At 38.3% G+C, this 17717-nt stretch overlaps 2 protein-coding genes across 4 annotated transcripts in view; both read right to left on the reverse strand.

Annotated features, from left to right (window-relative positions):
• The window catches only part of glg1a (golgi glycoprotein 1a), a 49359-nt gene extending 36692 nt beyond the window's left edge, over window positions 1–12667 (reverse strand). For 2 of the 3 annotated variants that reach the window (XM_030136469.1, XM_030136470.1), the window contains exon 1: window positions 12304–12627. In XM_030136469.1, the coding sequence (XP_029992329.1) occupies window positions 12304–12627 (324 nt within the window). Of the gene's footprint in view, window positions 1–12303 lie in introns of all 3 variants that reach the window. The other variant, XM_030136468.1, reaches the window with a different exon arrangement.
• A 2133-nt stretch (window positions 12668–14800) lies between these two features.
• The window catches only part of rfwd3 (ring finger and WD repeat domain 3), a 20057-nt gene continuing 17140 nt past the window's right edge, over window positions 14801–17717 (reverse strand). Inside the window, exon 13 of the mRNA XM_030137071.1 lies at window positions 14801–16090. Within this exon, the coding sequence (XP_029992931.1) occupies window positions 15947–16090 (144 nt within the window). The 3' untranslated portion in view covers window positions 14801–15946. The remainder of the gene's footprint in view (window positions 16091–17717) is intronic.

The following is a 17717-nucleotide window of genomic DNA, read 5'->3' on the forward strand; positions in this document are numbered from 1 at the left end:
TAATATTTGACAAAATGTTACTAGACAAACTGATTTCTTTCAACAACTTAGCCACCTGTTTCTGCTGTTTTATCTTTTTGTATCTGTATTAAGGGACAACCCATGACTTGTTTTCATTATCCATTATAATTAACTGCAGAAAATATTGTGTTAATTACTGGTGGGTAATTAAAAATATGATCTGCAGATAATTATTCACCAGTGAAGCTCACTGTCAAACACAGCAAAAGGCACTTGATTTCTTAAACTGCCTATTTCACTCAACCATCTGAATAACAAGATGTTCAGTTCTGACAAAGAAAATAATCAAGTACTCATATCGGTGAGCTGCCAAATGTTGGAATTTTATGCTTAAAAAAACAAACAAAACCCCCCAAAAAACAAGCATTTCATAATTTCATACCAGATGGCAATAAATATAGGTGTATATACAGAAACATGAGCTGGTCCTCCGCAAACACAGGAAGACACTGGAGCACAGGAAAGAGACTTCAGACACACATCACAGAGTCAGAACACAAAGCAGCTACATGTTGCGTTATTTTTGTAGTAGTTGTGATTAAGAGTCACTCTTCAGCATCTTTGTTTTGTCTGAATTATGAGTAGTATGGAAAAGATTTGGAGATTTTAATCAAGTAACATGTTGTCAAGTGAGTTCTTAAACAGAACAGTTTGAGTAGGCGAGTCAATGGAAGACCAAGTGATGTAGCTAAAAGCAAAATATCAATACCATACCAATACCATTTCCTGATTTTGTCAAAGTGGTTATAGTCTCAAACATAAACAAACACACCCTTCAAAAAACTCTACAGGAATGTTCTAGAGGTAAAATAGTTGGAGAACAGGTCTGTTGGAGGCCATAGGCCAAAAGGTCTGTGTGATTTGTCCAAACCTTTGTCTCTCAGACTGTGCAGTAAGTCAGTAGAGCAAACATGGAGTCACTTCAATTTCTACTGTTCCGCCCGCACATGCTGCTTGATGCTGTTATTGGCTCGAGATGCAAACTTACTACCTGAAAGCTGACGCCCAGAAACATCCAAAACAGAGCAAAACAATAGAATGGAAAAGACAAAGCAGGTTCTGTACAGTAAAGATTAAGATGGATTATTATTGTACGAGAATCTAGCCCCTTTTACACAGCACTTCTGTTGTGGGAATATTTTGCCTTTTCTTTGCCTTTGCCTATTCTGGAACGACGTTTGTGTAAACGAAATGGTGGGATCAATTGGTCCCACCTTTATCACTAGGGGTGTGTATTGGCAAGAATCTGGCGATAAGATACAAATCACAATACTAGGATCATGATACAATATATCATGATATATCATGATACTGTTAAAAAAGCAATTTTTTGTTTGTTTCTTTTTTAAAAATGATTATTTCCTTGAAGAATTTAACTACACCAGAAATCTGCACAAATACTAAACACATTTTACTTGATCAGAACAGGATCTAATGCTATATCACAAATTTTTTCTGTGTCAAAACTTAAATTATTTTTTACAGATATCACAGTTTAAGATCCTGTTCAAATGTTCAGATTCTATTAGTTCAGAACTAACATCAGAACATTATTTTTAGTTCAATCCCAACAAAGGAACAAACATTATTTAACAAAAGAGTGTTAATAATAATTAATAGAATATGAACCACAAAGAAAAACAAAAATGAACCTCCACAATATCTACGTTTGAATAAATACCTAAAAATATCGATAAAGTACTTTTTAATATCGATACAGTATTGTGAAATGAAATATCGTGATATATTGCAGAACTGATATTTTCTTACACCCCTATTTATCACAGCTTTGTAACACCTCTGGAGGTAGTAACAGAGCCGTGACAAAGGTGGAATCATGATTCCAGAACGCGATGTAAAAGGAACACCTCTCGTTCCACAACCAAAGTGTGACATTTTGATGACGTATTGCGTGTGACCTCTGCACCGGGGGGGATTTAAAAATGACCATAGCCGTGTACAGTAAAGAAGCATATCATGGTGACCAGAAAGATGTCGAACTGGGGAGACACCAAGATCCACGAGCTGTTGTCACTTTGGGCAGAGGACTCTATCCATACTAACATTTGTGGAACGGTGAAAGACTAACCTCTGGAGAGGTTAGCAACACCGCTATGCTTGGGGTATTTCCGGCGCAGAAGTGATACGTCACACTTTACGCTGTGCTGCGTCACTGTCCCTTTGATTTCGGAACACAGGTCCGCTGTGTAAAAGTCCAGCCTGTCTCACCTCTGTTATTCCTTTGGCTTGGCTGTGGAAATCAGTGAATGGTGGAAAAAATATGAGATCGCCATCTTGCCTTTTTTCCGGGATCTCTGTATAAAAGTGGCTTATATAGTGTTTTTAAGGGAAAATCTTTGCATTTAAATAAGGCATCATATGTGAACTATAAACGAAACACTGGCAATGAACTACATCTGCTTCTACCAGTAGTGACACTATCAAAGGTCTGTGATCTGATGTGTTTTCTGAATCAAGGCGTCACATGTACCTGTGGGTAAAAGATTAACCAAAACTTCACCCTTGTTAATGTTTGAAAACTGTTTCAGCCACAACGAAAAGAAGTGTGAAAGTTAGGATGTCAATTCTTTACACTAGTAGTCTTAACACATATTCTGCATATTCATTGCTACATGTAATAAATGCATGTATTTCTCTGCATAAAATAATACAAGAGCAAATTTTGTACTGTCAGATCTGATGATGGACCCTCTCTCTGTTCAGTGTTGCCCCTATCTGTAGAAAACACAAGTGATGTTGAAAAGCTGTGTGTTCTGATATCAGTGTAGTGTGATTTCTCTGCTTTGTTTGTAATCACGCCAATTCTTAAACTTGATCAGAAACAGAACGATTCTTAAATTAGACTGAGCTCCGCATTGTTAAGTCATGTGGTCCAAACAGTATTTAGCTAAATGTGGAGACAAATGATGGATGACCTAACAGGAAAGGCAGCTGAGTCGTACATATTGGGTCATAAAATAATTTGGGGTAGTAATATGTTTTGATTATGTTTTGAAGAGTTGTGGGGTTCAATTAAAATCACAAACTGTCATGCTTAAGAAAACTTACATTGTATTTTTATGCATATTGCCAAGCCCCAGGATGAGGGAAAGGCAGGTTTCTTTAAACTATAAGTAACACAACACTGTAGAGCTGCAGCTGGATGAACACTTAAAACACTTCCAGATAAATGTCAACAATATGCCTGAATGGCCTGTCAAAAAAACAATGGATGCTGAGAGGACACAAAAGGATGTTGCCTAGCGACCACTAAAAATGTGTCTTTTCTTCTAGGCAGAGGACAAAAATAAATTCATCTAAACAAGCCAAAAGCCTCTGTCATTGTTTAGGATCAGCATAGTAGTGGTGATTCTGCACTCTGAGATACTGAAATGTGTCTATTACAGCTTTAATTTGTGTTCAGGACATAGGAGACAGTGATCCTCAGGCTGACACGATGATCTAACATGATGCTACAGCTCCAGAGCCTGACATGATGAGGACGTCAAGGTGAACATCGAATAAGATTAATCAGTTGATATTTACATTTCTTAATAAATCGGTGACACTGAGCAGACAGAGGTATGCTGTTACAAATTCAAAATTAAAGTTTTATCTTTAATGCTAATTTTCCTTTGTACTTTTTGTTTTGTCCATCAATAATCATAATTACAGTATGGCTTGCAATAATCACAATATGACTTTTTCACCAAGTTAAGCAGCCCTAATACACCCATATATTTACACACATCTTGCAGATATTTGTTCGATCAGATGGTGCCAGATATGAAGTGACTCTTTAAACCCCCAGCATCCACCCATAGGCTTTGGGGTGGGGGTTGGTTCATTAATCATAACTCTATTGTATATGAAAAATGTCTGAGGGGAGTGATGATTCCAGGGCCTAGACACCACTGTAAATGTGTTTCACTACTGTAATAAATATTCTAACACAAGTTGACTGACTGAACAAGCCATTGATAAAACTGGATGAATCACTAGGTGATAAAATAAAAATCTCTCTATTGTGTTTTGGTTTTATTTTGTACCCACTGTCAGCTAAAATGACACAATGGTATTGTTGTGCTTAATTTTAAAGCAAACACATTTTGATGATGAATAAACATTTTTTATTACAGTTTTTTGAATGCTCTAGCTTTAGATTTCTAAAATGTTTCATTGATTGCTGAATGCTTGTCATTTTGTGACAATATGGGCATTTTTTCCGGACCAAAAAGCAGCCTTTAAACTTGAAAGAAATAATGATTTGACTTCTATCTGTCACGGCCCAGCCTTTCATTGTCATGTTGTTCATCTAGTTGCTGTAGCTCTAGGTTCTGCAGCTACACTCAGATTAACTAATGTTACTTTGGTGATTAATGCAAAGTTAGTTTTGTTAGGTTGCATATTGCCATCCCAGTGCTGAACAGTGTTATAACTACAACTTCTAAAATAAAAAAAACTTAATTACTACTTGTAAAATGCAATTTCTGGCCTGGATTTTTACAATGCTTTCCGTTTGAAAAGTTGGAATTTCAACTAAAATGCCCCCTGAGGTCAGATTTCTGAATCAAGAAGTCAGACTAATTTCACTGACCCATCCTTACATCAATTTTCTGAACCTAGCATTAAGCTGCGTTTCCACTATGTGGTGCAGGCTCGACTCGACCTTTTTTGCATTTCCATTATGTAAAAGTACCTGGAATCTGGTAGCTGGTACTATTTTTTTTTGTACCAGCTGAGGTTCCAAAACAGGTGAAGAGATCCTAAAATATGACATGTAAACACTGCAGACCACTGATTGGTCATAGAGTTGTCACTGCGTCATTGCATCATCAATGCATGGCCTGCCATTTTTAAGAAACTGGATTCTGAAGGTGACAGTTAATATGCCGGCAGGCTAACTACATCCATTATGACAGCCCACAAAACAACACTGTGGTCGGTCGGTCAGACATTTCTGTCCTTGGTGACTGATTAAAAGATTCAGCGTGAGCTTAACGGGACAACACGCAACAAGCCAGTTTATCAGCAACTCTCTGAGCAGATGACGACACACGGTTACCTAAGGACCTTCGTGCAATACCAGGAGAAGCTGAAGATATTCCATTTCACGGAAGTTACATGCAGTGTCGCTATGACGACCAGGTACTCTAAAGTCGGAACTATTATGTAATGCAAACGGCCTCCAGGAATAGTACCTGGTACCCGAGTCGAGTCGAGTCGAGCCAGTACCACGTAGTGGAAACGTAGCTTTAATCCTCACAAGGACTAAGCCTTGTGAGGGTCACCGGGGTACCAGAGTGTACAGCAGCTAGCAAAGGGCAAAGGCGGGGAACACCCTGAATGAGTTGCCACTTCATTGCAGGGCTATTTCACTAAACCCAGACCAATTCAAGATGGCTGCTCTATGCCTCAATAGTCGTGAAAGTTGCAGCAGGTATCCCCTTTCCATCTGTGAACATAATGTATAATTATCAACTGCTATTGCCAACAGTGGCTCACCAAGCTAGAAGTGGTTCTGTTCTTTCCTGTGCTGAAACACAGTCAGCTGAGGTGTGATGTTATCCTCAGCTACAACTTCCACCTTCTGAGGTAAATGGAAAAAGAAACAGCATTGAATTCAATTGCCCTGTTTCAAATCAATGCTTCCATGCACAAAGAAATGTTTTCCTTGCTGTTGTGGAAGCACTTGAGTGGTTTGAACAGAGCCCTAACCTCAACAGGACCCAACACCGATCAGGAACCTGACTGCTGACTGTAAGCCAGGCTTTATCACAAACCCCAGTGTTGGACCTCACTGATGCTCTGGGGCTGAATGGGGGGCTAATCCCTGCAGACAGAGAGGAAGGCTCTTAGAGCAGCAGGTTAACACCATTGCTTTTGGAGTCACATGTTACACCATCACATGTGGCTTCAGAGTCATCCACATACTTTTGGCTGTGTAAGCATACGCCTGGCTGCTTCTTTACAAGTCTTATCTTTAACAGATTGGTTCAACAGGCAGAGCAGAGCTAAAACCAGACAGTGAGGCTTCACACAGCCGACAGGCCAGAGCAATGTCTTCAATCTTCAGAGCCTCCTCCCTCTGGACTCCACGTACACAAAACCACAGCCACCAGCAGGACTGACAGCGGGCAGGACAGAGACACACAAAAATGCTACAAGTCTAAAAGCAGCACTTAAATTCACCCTCCAACCAGAGAACAGCAGTGGAGTGCCAGCTGGTAAGCTCAAAGCTCCACTCAGGAGATGTAGATGTCACACCCAAAACCTGAGTTCACTCAAATTCACAATTCATCCTTATCATACCTTTTAAACAACATACCATAGAAAAATTAAGGGGTTTTGATGCAAAATACCATTTACAAACCGTGTTTTCGAGCACGCACAGTAAACTTAATTATCAAGACATTTTATTTGACTTTTGGTTATATCTTTACATTTCTTTTGTCTGGTAAAAGCTGAGACATTTTTAAAAAGGTGTCAGAAATTTCACTGGTCAAGCACAAGATGATATACTTTAAATATTTCTGTTGCACAATCTAGTAACAAGTCATGCAGTCCTAAACTTTATGGTGCAATAGGAAACAGAAGCCACTCCTAGATGAATAATTATAATAAAATATGTTATGAAAAAAATCCTTATCACTTGAACCTCACACCTCTTCCTCCAAATGAAAACCACAGTGGTTAAAAACTGATACAACAAATATGTGATATGAAATGGCCCTTTCATTGAAATTATTGGCAATCACCATTGTTCTGTGGCATTAAAAAGGTTCAAAAAGATTTTGATCAAAACCGGCTACCACAATGAAAAAGGTGAAGGTGCCACTGATGAGCAAATTAGCATAAAACCTGCCACTGTGTCAAAACAACTGTGGATTTATCTCTGCTTTTGTTGAGTCATGTTGATATTTCCTCAACTGAATGTTTCAGGACTGAGTCATTTTGGAGACCTACACCTTTAGGTTTGCCATTTCTTTTTTGATGAAAATTAAGATTGGATGCTTTGTCAAGAACTTCTGTTCTATATCCACCAGAGCTCAATGTTAAGGTTTCTGACAAGTTTAATTAGCCAAGCTATAACCCAAAAGGTATTCCACTTAAAATAATGTAAAGCAGAGAAAAGCAAGTCTGCAGCATTTAGAGCATTTTATGAATTTTACCACCACAGGGAACACTATCTTGTGACTGCTCGTTAGCTGATAATGAAAACAAACTCATGCTTGTCTCTGCTGGTGTAAGCTCCTGTTATAGCATACAGAGAGTTCTGTCTGCTGCTGACAAGCAGCTAATGAGCTTAAAGAAATGAGTGAGCAATCAGCTGCCACCCAGCCAGCTGCCAAAGCCCTGGGACAATCTCTCAGGATGCACTTGAATGGGCCTAAAGGTCAGAACAGCAACCTAGTGACATGAAAAGCACAGGTTCGGTTACAAGCACGCCTGTGAAACAAGACTCTGTGATGAAGAGATGAATAATCCTCTGCATTTCTTGAACCATCACCTTTGGACTGAATTGGGAGTGAGACTGAGACAGACCAATAACTGCTGGGAAAATGCTCATTGTGCATCAGGAATAAGGATGGAAGCAGACCGGTTCCAGTTGAGAACTGGGTTCTGATCCACTGAATCATGCTTTTGATTGCCTGATGCTGCTGTGTGGTTTTTTCTTTCTGACATTTGTACATTGCAAAACAATGATGTCAAACTAATTTCTGCGGGGAACTTGCAACAAGGAGGAGTCATAGGGGAGAGGAAGAAATAATTGAAAGCATGCTTCATTTCACAGAGAAACAACAGTGTTAGTGAAAATATCAGTAAAAGCAAAAGGGATGGAAACACCTGCAAAATACTGTACCATTGTATTACACAACACAGGATTAAATTCCAGGAATGTCACGCATTTAACACTCTACACACAAGTGCCACTGCTTCCCAAAAGAGCAGCATAGCCAGTTTAGAGTAAAACGGAGTTAGCTGACTCAGTGTTGAGAAGAACTCTGAGTTTTTGTTTTCACAAAGTGAGCACACGTCAATTTTAAAGCAGTTACCTGCTCAGTGGGGGTTTGTCACTTGTTTTGTTGTCAACCATGTTTCAGTCTTTCCGCCCCTTAACTGTATAAGAACCTGCTTCACTTCCTCATTCACTTAAACCAGATTACTGCACATAGCCAAAACAAGATCATTTAAGTTTAGAACAGGAAGATTACATTCACTTTTACGGCCTTTTTGTTTTAAATTGCTTTGCTACCAACTTAATATCAAACAATGTGTACTACTTTATTGTTACGATGCACTGCAGTTAGCCCACATTCACACATTACACACCACAGACTCACTGTCAGGTCAGAATAAAATCTGTCCATTTTCATTTCTTCTGTTATATCATATGTTCTGCACACTAAGACGAGTTATAAGGACAATTTATCTGACCTAAAACTGCCACTGAACCTAGTGTATTTATTTCAAACACTTGATATATCAAAGCATTATTGATGCTCTGCCCTGCAATTCTTTAAAGCTATTTGAAGATGTATTTTATAACCAGTAAAAATCATTTCTTACTCAGTACATTCACACTGTATATCAGGGGAAAGTAATCCAGACTTTCCTACATTCTGCCACCTGCCTCATCCTGTCATCATCCTCACATTTCAACAGCAGTGATGCTCCACAACTGGACCACAGTGTCACACACACAAACACACACGCCACCCTGCCTTCTGCTCTGATACAGGCTGCAAAATGTGATGGTGAGACAGTGCTGATGAAACACAGAGTGATTTGAGATTTGATTTATATTTTTACATTTAAAGGTACTTTTGAAACACTTGGCGCTCTCTAGCATAGCATAAATAACTGCTGCTTTACATTTTAGTATAAAGTGGATCTATAAGTAATGCATGGGTCTAGTTAAATGTGAGTGAGGTGTCATAATGACTCCTCTTGCATTTAATTACTTCATTTTGGCTTTAATTTACTGCCTCACAAATGTACACCTGGGGTCTACACACAATATGGACAAAAGTATTGGGACACACTGAATTCAGGTGTTTCTTTTCTTTTCATGCACCAACTGTAAATAATAAGGAAATATTGACTATAAAAGGAGTATAATAATTTGTAAGGACAAAAATATTGGGACAAATCAGGGCTACAGCTCATAAGATGTCCTACTGATGATAATTTGAGATATAAACATCAAAATTTCCTTAAAGTTTAGTGGCAATTTTTCTTCCTAAGTAAGATGTGAAGAAAGTAGTTGTGGTAAAAGATTATTATTTATAGTCCCAATACTTCTGTCAATATAGTGTAACAAAACAAACTTTGTGGGAGAATGTGAGCACCTGTAAGGAAACTCTGACCCAATTTTTGCAAAGGGAGTGGCGTAAACCCATTTCAGGCCCTATTTTGTACATATGTTACAAATGAGGCCCACAATCATCTTCTCCATCTTTGGATTTTTTTCCCCCTTTACACAAAAAATAAAAACTTTTCTAACAGTAAAATTGTTAGATTAGCTTCATTCTTTGCAACTAATATTTAGATACAAAACAGTGTCTTACATTACAATAGCACATGGATATGTTTTAGCTGCAAACTACTGAAGTCATGTGAGGGTGGATCTTTGAGTCTGCATAGCCTGTTGTTACCTTTATGTGACTCATATGTTTTGTTCCTTTGTTATTTTATCGCTGATTGAGTACAGGTCCTATTTATGATCCTTTACCTAAATTATTGGCTCACAATGAATAAATGGCCAAAATAAGTAAGTTATTCATGTTGAAACATCTATTTTCACTATAATCAGATCATTTCTCTTCAGGTTCCAGCTGTTTTCAGACAGATGTAGTTCATTTTTCAGCTTGTAATACTCACCATGCATACACTTAAGTCAGGGTGAACATAGTCAGAGTTAGATACAGATAAATACAGATGAGCAGTCATAAAACTGAATTTCACACATCAGTGCAGAGGTTTTCACCATCTTTCTGAAACCAGCCATGCATTGGTTACCAAGAGCAAACATCCTGTTACATATGACAAAAAACTTCTCCAAATTAAACAGCAGTAACTACTTCAAACCCTGGTCAAATATTGGGCTTTACACTTCACTTCACATGCTCGCCATTATTTTACTGATTCTACTCTGTGTTCAATGCTGCATGGACAATGAAAACATAGGACCTAATTCACACACAGACACAGAAAATTGATCAGGCATCAATAAGAGAAGAGTAAGACTGAAAAACCACCTGTAATGGCACTGTTATTCCACCCCTAATCAGGAAGGAAGTTAACACTTATCTCATCAGTGTGTAAACATACATACAAATGTTTGGCCAACAAACACTTCTTAACTTAACCACCCATGCTCTGAGTGACACTAGGATGCATTGGATGTAATAAATGAAAAACAGGAGACATGATGTCAATATGGACAAAAATTACAAGTCGAAAAATCAATTATATGGTAGATACAAGACTGACAGCTTTGATAATGGGTTGATATTTTCAGTAATTTGGAAGAAAGAAAATGGCTTGTTCTAGATGCTCAAATAAGAGAACTTGTGGCTTTTCTCTGCTTTACAGTTGGAAAGCTGAATTGTCAAAACAAACAAAATAATTCAGAACTCATGATGCCCATTTAAAAGGACACTGTTAGAACAACTCATGCCTATTTAAAATATACCGGACAGATTAATCAATAATGAAAAATAATTGTTGTAGCCCTGCATCAAATATTTATAGTTTGAACATTAATCAACCATTGTTTGTGTTGGTGAGTCAAATGCTGCACTGCCTGAATCAGAACTTCCATGATTCACCCGTTGATAAAAACCTGTCCATTCATTTATCAGGCGCCAACACTAAATATTTACTTGTTAAAGTTAAATATGAATTCCTGGTGACATTTCTCTTTATTCTGCAACTTGATATTCCTGATTTGAAGCAAAGTTTTTGTAACTTAACACTGTGAACACAGTTCTTGTACTACAGATAAATAGTTCACTTAACACAAACACGTGGTTTACTTCAGTAATGGAAAAAATTTTTATTATTTTTTTTAAGAAAATACATAGTACAGTGAGGACCAAATCCCCAGCTGTTGGTTGGTACCTACATGCTTCACTGGCACTGATCTGTCTTATCAGTTTCAGGTTATGTTTTGCCCCAACATGTCAGGACAACCTTCACTAGTCTAAACCAAAAGTGACTACTAATCCTGGTCTGCCCCAGGCTGAAGTGGGAGGCCACTAACAACGTTTCCCAGGGGAAAAGAGAATCTTATGGAGATAAAATGGATTTTAACTGCTCTGTCCGCCCTATTACCCCAAACATAAGCGAACACTAAAAATTTAAAAGACCAGTTTGTCTGTATCCACCAGTCTCAAAAACCAGTTCAGCTGCAAAGGGATGTTAACAGCTGGTTAGTTGTCAACGACAGTTTAGAGTTAATTGGACATAATGTCAGGGTTGAAATAGAAGATGGTTAAGCAACCAGTATGACTCAAAGCCAAAAGGCGACCAGGGAAAGGCTTTCTATGTGGGTTAACATGGAGCTGGAGGTGTTAGAGTACCCATCACCATACTTAACTAATGTTCATCTGTGAAAAGGTGAACGGGCTCTTATTGTGTTGTAATGAACCATTAACCTGCAGGGTTGCATACTGTGTGGTCACCAGATAAACTGCGTATTGTATACAGTAAGTACATGCTACTTCAAACTGGGAGTACATTCTTCTCATTTATTCTGTTGTATCGCACTGTCTGATTAATGGGAACATGTCAACATACAATGTGACGTTTTCCTGTAAACAGTGTTTTTCTGAATATATCGGCCTGCAAGCAATCCACAAAGCAGTGCTTACTGCCAAGTAATAGAACTGTCTTTCGGCAGACTGACGGTACAAGGTCCCCGTTCAATGTAAATCTGGGTGATGTTAAAACACAGAGCAAGAGGCGAAACGATTCAAAAACTTCCAAGTTGTTGGAAAGACAAGGGATATTTCAAGAACTGCATCAAGCCGAAAATGACAGTTGATTCCGTGAAATATTAGCATGTGTTCAACTGTGTCGTAATGCGTGTGTTATTTGGAAGAAAGTGTCATAAACCACGAATTGCAGGGTTTTCGACGGAGATTTGGCGTGACGTCCTCTCAATACGAGGGCTAGCAGATAGCTAACTGTGGCAGCTACCGTTAGCTGATATGTTGAGCAGGCACACCCTGCTTCTTTCCTCACAAGCCACAAAACCCTGTCTTGCAAATTTACCTCTTTCTTATCCTGAAGACACTCCAGCACCGCCAGGTTGTTGTTCCAGGAATGTTTCGGGCAAAGCCGGGTCAGGTCGTCCCTGCACACCGCCTCCTCAGACAACTTCCAGCCGGTAGAGCGCCTCCGAGGCAGCGAGGCCCCGACGCCCAGGTTCCTATCAGCGGCTCCCAGGTTAACTGCAGCCGGCCCGGGACCTCCAGGTGGATTCTGTAGGTTTTCAGCATTACCATTCAGTTTGTTGTTTTCCCCCCGAATTGGGTGCACAAACGACAAGATGCACATCAAAAGCAGGAGCAGAGGAACACGTATACAGTCCGCCATCTTCACAGAGCCAGTCAGCCTGCCGCTGCATTCAGGAGCTGTCGGAAATATGGGAACTGGGAGTAAAGTTCTTTTTTCCCTTCAGGGATGGCAGCGCGTATGTTATGAATAATTCATGAGTTTGTGGTGAGTTCAGGCTCCGACCAACCCAGTCGCGGAAGCACAATGGAAAATGTAGTCTCTAGATATTTCTCTGATATTTGTTGTTGACAAAGTGAGAGAGTTGTTTGCCAGGACCAAACATCAGCATTTGAAAATTTTAAAAAAAGTTATAATTGTATTAGTTCCATATTAATTTGTTGTTATTGTTTGTGTCTGTGTGTAAGATGTTATGATTTTCATCTACAATTTATGAGTTATAACTGGCTCTAAAACTACATTCTTCTATTATTATTGTTACTGGAAAAACAGATGGATGACATGAGCAAGACTGGCTGTAAAAAATTCTTTTTAGGTCATCTGATACTTGATGATTAATTTTTAAGGTGCTTATACTTCTCTATCCCACAGAGGCAAATATTTGTCTTTTATTCCACTGTATTTGTCTAACAGCTTCAGTTACTTTTTGCATTCCAACCTTTAATCCTCATCCTGCCCAGTAAAACCAGATATGTCCAAATGTGTTCATATTGAGTGTTTGTGATTATTTGATGGATGAAGTAACCCTTTATAGGATGAGACTATCCTCCTTTCTAACAGGAATAAACTCTGAGAAATGTTCTGGTATTGTCACAGATAACGCTTTTTTTTCTCCAGACTTTCCCAAATCCAGCCCAGTTCAAATGTATTTATAAATCACATCTGAAAACACCAGCGGATGGAGATAAATGATTCTCTCAGGACAATAATGATACAAGCATATGATGAATTTATTATGATGTATTTTGGATTAAACCATAGGAATTGTATTTGTTTATATTGTATTAAATTGGTGCTGTCGTCAGTTCTGCTCACTGGTCAGTTTCTAAGCCCATGTGTCACAGCATTGCCATTTTTCATTATCTAATTATCAGATATTTTAATTTCACTTTAAATACTCAGAACTATTAGGCCAATCAAATGTTTTCTGAGAATAACGTAGTATAACAGATGCAAAAATGCATTGATTTCGATCAGGTAATAACAAAAAACCATACCAGTACCAAGTAAAAGTAGGGAAGACATACCCTTGGCAATTAATTTTACAACTCTAAAAGTAACATAACTAAAATGACCTTTGTGAAGGTATGTGGTCAGAATTTCACATTTTATTAGATATGAGGGGGGGCTGAAAAGTTCATAGCCTGACTAAGAAGGAGTCATTCCATTGTAATGAAACTTGGCATACATTAAATTCAACCTCTCCTGATACTAATTGCATGGTTTCCTTCCAGATAAACCCACTTTGGATAAATAATTTAGGACTTTGAAAAGTAGTACCAGAGACATTTCGTGAACCATCAATGGCACCGTGGTCTTATCAAATGTCTGCAGAATTTATCAACTGTGCAAACCTGGGAAGCTGAATTCAAGAGGGGTAGGGAGAACGAGGGAGGGGTGAAAAGCAAGCATTTTCATGAAATGTCTGTAGTACTACTTTTCAAAGTCCTAAATTATTTATCCAGTGTGGATTTATCTGGAAGGAAACCATGCAGTTAGTATCAGGAAAGGTTGAATTTAATGTATGTCAAGTTTCATTGCTGTGCAATAATTCCTCCTTAGTCAGGCTATGAACTTTTCAGCCCCCCCTTGTATTCTATAGTCTGAAGATGAGTTTGCGTACATAAAAATGTATTTGACTTTCCCAAGTTTAGATTTTGCTTAAAATTCCGTGACCTTTCCAGTTTTTTTGACTGTGGGAACCATTTGATAATGTATCTGGTACGTTTACATTAACTCGTGCCTATGTTGTACCATTTTTACAATCTTGTTCCATATTTGAGATGTTTCTTTGATATTTATATATTTTTTCACAGCCTCAGGCACATGGAAAGCCATTAATATTGATCCTATTAGTTTATTAACAATAAAATAATCAATTAATTTTTCTAACTTGACAACTGACCTTTACCCCATTTGTTTGGTGTGTCATATTAAAGTCACTGTTTAACAACAATTAACTGATGGGAGTGAAAAAATCCAAATGTGTTAAAAAACAAACAAAAAAAATAATGAAAGCAGACAAACGGCAAACTGTGATAAAAATAAGTCATAATTTTTATTAACTTTGAAGTTGTACACAAACAGTCAGTACAAAATATACATATATGTACAGCTTCCTTTAGAAAGTAAAAACAAAGGAAGTAAAATTTACAACGGCAGCGGTCCTTTGGCACTTAATGCTCCTATTTCAGACAGGAGCCAAGTTTCAAAAACAGATCAGACAGAACAACTGACGGCTTTGTGAGAAGTGACAAATACAATCAAAGCAAAATACAAACCAAAGCTACAGAAAAAGATGGGATGTCTTTTCTCTTGTGTTTCCCAGCATCCCCCCTGCTGTCAGACTGTTGACCTTTACCATGGACTGTTAAAGACAATACTTCACAAAAGAAGCCTGTTCTGCATGTTAGCTTGTAAAGGACATGTCACAGATTTTTTGTATTTTATAGATCAAATCATCAGCATAGAGACTTTCTGAATACTACAGGTGCAACAAAAACCAGACTTCCATCAAAGCAATAATAAATGAGTGTATTTCAGTGATTTTGGAGCGAATTGAAAACATGACATTTTCGCCTTTTTTTGTCTAAGAAGAAATCTGTGTTTTTTGTCAGTAGTGTCAGCCTTATAAAATATGATTTCGTCAAATGTAATTTCTTTGTAAACATCAAATATTTGTGCAATTATTCTTATAAAAATGGTTACTTGCAGTTCTGAAAACAGTTACCAATTAGTTTCAAATGTAACAACAATTCCTAGTTGAGGCTCTAATAAGCGTAGTTTTGATGAAAACCTCTTGTGATGAAAATGTAGAGGTTATTCTTATTTATTGAAATGAAGAGGAGCCTGAAACTAAAGACAAACTTTATACAACAATTAAGATCTTGAAAATGGGCTTCAAGTGTGTTTAAATGTGCAGCTCTGACAGTCCTTTACTTGGTTCCACATGTCAACAACTGAGCAGATGATCGAAGCTCAGACTATAACACCTGACTCAGGCTTTATTTTGCAGGTCAAAGGTTGGATTCGCAACACGATGAATCTGAAATGGGTTTTTTTTTCCCCACTCTACTCCCTGCATTGATAAAAGTCTTTTCATGTGTAAACATCCAAAAGTTTAGCAGCATTTTTACGTCTCACAGATCCACAGTCTCTGTCCTCTGAGGCTGTATCTGGTTCACTCCCACCTGTACAACTTCAGAGTCTTCTCAGTCAGTGAAGCCAGGAAGTGCTCACCGTTGACTGCAAATGGGCTGATGTCCAGAACTGGGAGGTTGGCTGGAAGCTTCTGGAGGAGAGAGCCGCTGCCAGCATCCCAGACCTGAGGAAGAGGAGACACAAAGCATAATAAGGAGAAAGGGTAGGAGGCAGTAGAAACATTAGAGGAAAGTGACGTGGCAAAAAAAAAAAGCTTTTTCTGAAGATTCCCCTCTGTTGCAAGTGCAGGGGAAGGTTTGCTTACATTTTAAACACAACATCCTGCATACCGCCCTTGCTGAGCATTACAATTCACTCATCATACTACCATTTTAGTTCCCCCGGGGTATTTGTCGAAGGAAAAATTAAAACAGGAGAACAAGCGCAGGATGGTGTGATTTTAATCATTACTTCCTTTTTTTCTAAAATGATTGCAATATTCAAATTAAGCCAGAAGAAACAAATTACACATCTGTCTGTTAAACACTATATCTGTTTCCTAAATGTGCAGCAGTTGTCCATTAATTTATTGTTTTCACACCATTACTCTGTGACAATTGTCTGACAGATGTTCTCATTGCTCTATAAATGCAGTGTCAAAGAGATTAAAAAAACCCAAACATATTACACAAATTCCTGCCGGTTAAATTTAATTAATCAAACACTTGTAGTGCTGACAGAACCTAAAACACAAAGAATCTCTATGAACAAGTGGCAAAACTAGAAGTCCCACACAATTTCACTTTTGTAAATAATAGACTTCACAGATATTTTCTGAGTATAAAAAATAGACACACCTGTTCAAGCTGACGCAGTATCTTTCTACAGCAAAGAAACTGAAGCAGAGGCACAGTTTCAAAGTCTTAAAATGATAGAGAAAACTCTTGCTTGTCTCATTTCTATTATTTTCAGGCTGAATGTCCTGTATTTTGCTGAATTAGCTGCTTGACAACAGTAAAAATAGTCTTAAATTTTGGATTTGACAGTTGAGAAAAGCAGGCCTTGAAGTAAACAATAAACCTCCATCTTGCTGCTAATACTGCTGGTAGGGATGGGAGGAGTAGGCAGAAAACACAATTGGCCTAAATACTGAAGCGTTCCAATTGTGGATGAAGACAGGATCAGGTCAGAGATGTCAAAGAAATCACATCAAATGTATGTTCTTTTTATTCATCCACTGTTTTGATCACTTTCTTCTGTCTTTTGTTTTAAGCTCAAATGACACTTCCAGCTTCTTAATGACATTTCCATCCAGCAGTTTACAATATTCTGTTTAGTGCTGCCACTAACAACTAATTTTCTAACGACTAATGTTTTGACTAATGTTTCGATTAGTCAACTAATTTTAACGACTAATTAAAAAAAAAAATCAAGTGTTTGTTATTTTGTTGTGTCCATTATTGTGAATCCTATGAGTTGGGGGGGTGTGAAACTTAGCACACTTATAAGACGGGGTTTTTATTCTCTGTCTGAGGTACAGCTGTACGGCTGCAGGCACCAATGCCAGCATGGATTGCCCAGGTGCCGCGGCATACCTGTGGCATCACAGCATACCCGTAGCACAAAGCTGCGTGGCCAAACCTGTGGCTTGTCTCTGGCAGCTGTCGCAGGGAGATTCCATTCCTACTGCATTTGAAACGGGACGGAGACCAAAAATAACGACACGGCGACTAAAAAAATTGCAGATGACCAATTTTCATGGTCGATTACGTCGACTAATTGTAGCAGCACCAATTCCGTTTACTATCACT

This window comes from Sphaeramia orbicularis, chromosome 6 (assembly GCF_902148855.1).
Source record: "Sphaeramia orbicularis chromosome 6, fSphaOr1.1, whole genome shotgun sequence".
NCBI lineage: Eukaryota > Metazoa > Chordata > Actinopteri > Kurtiformes > Apogonidae > Sphaeramia > Sphaeramia orbicularis.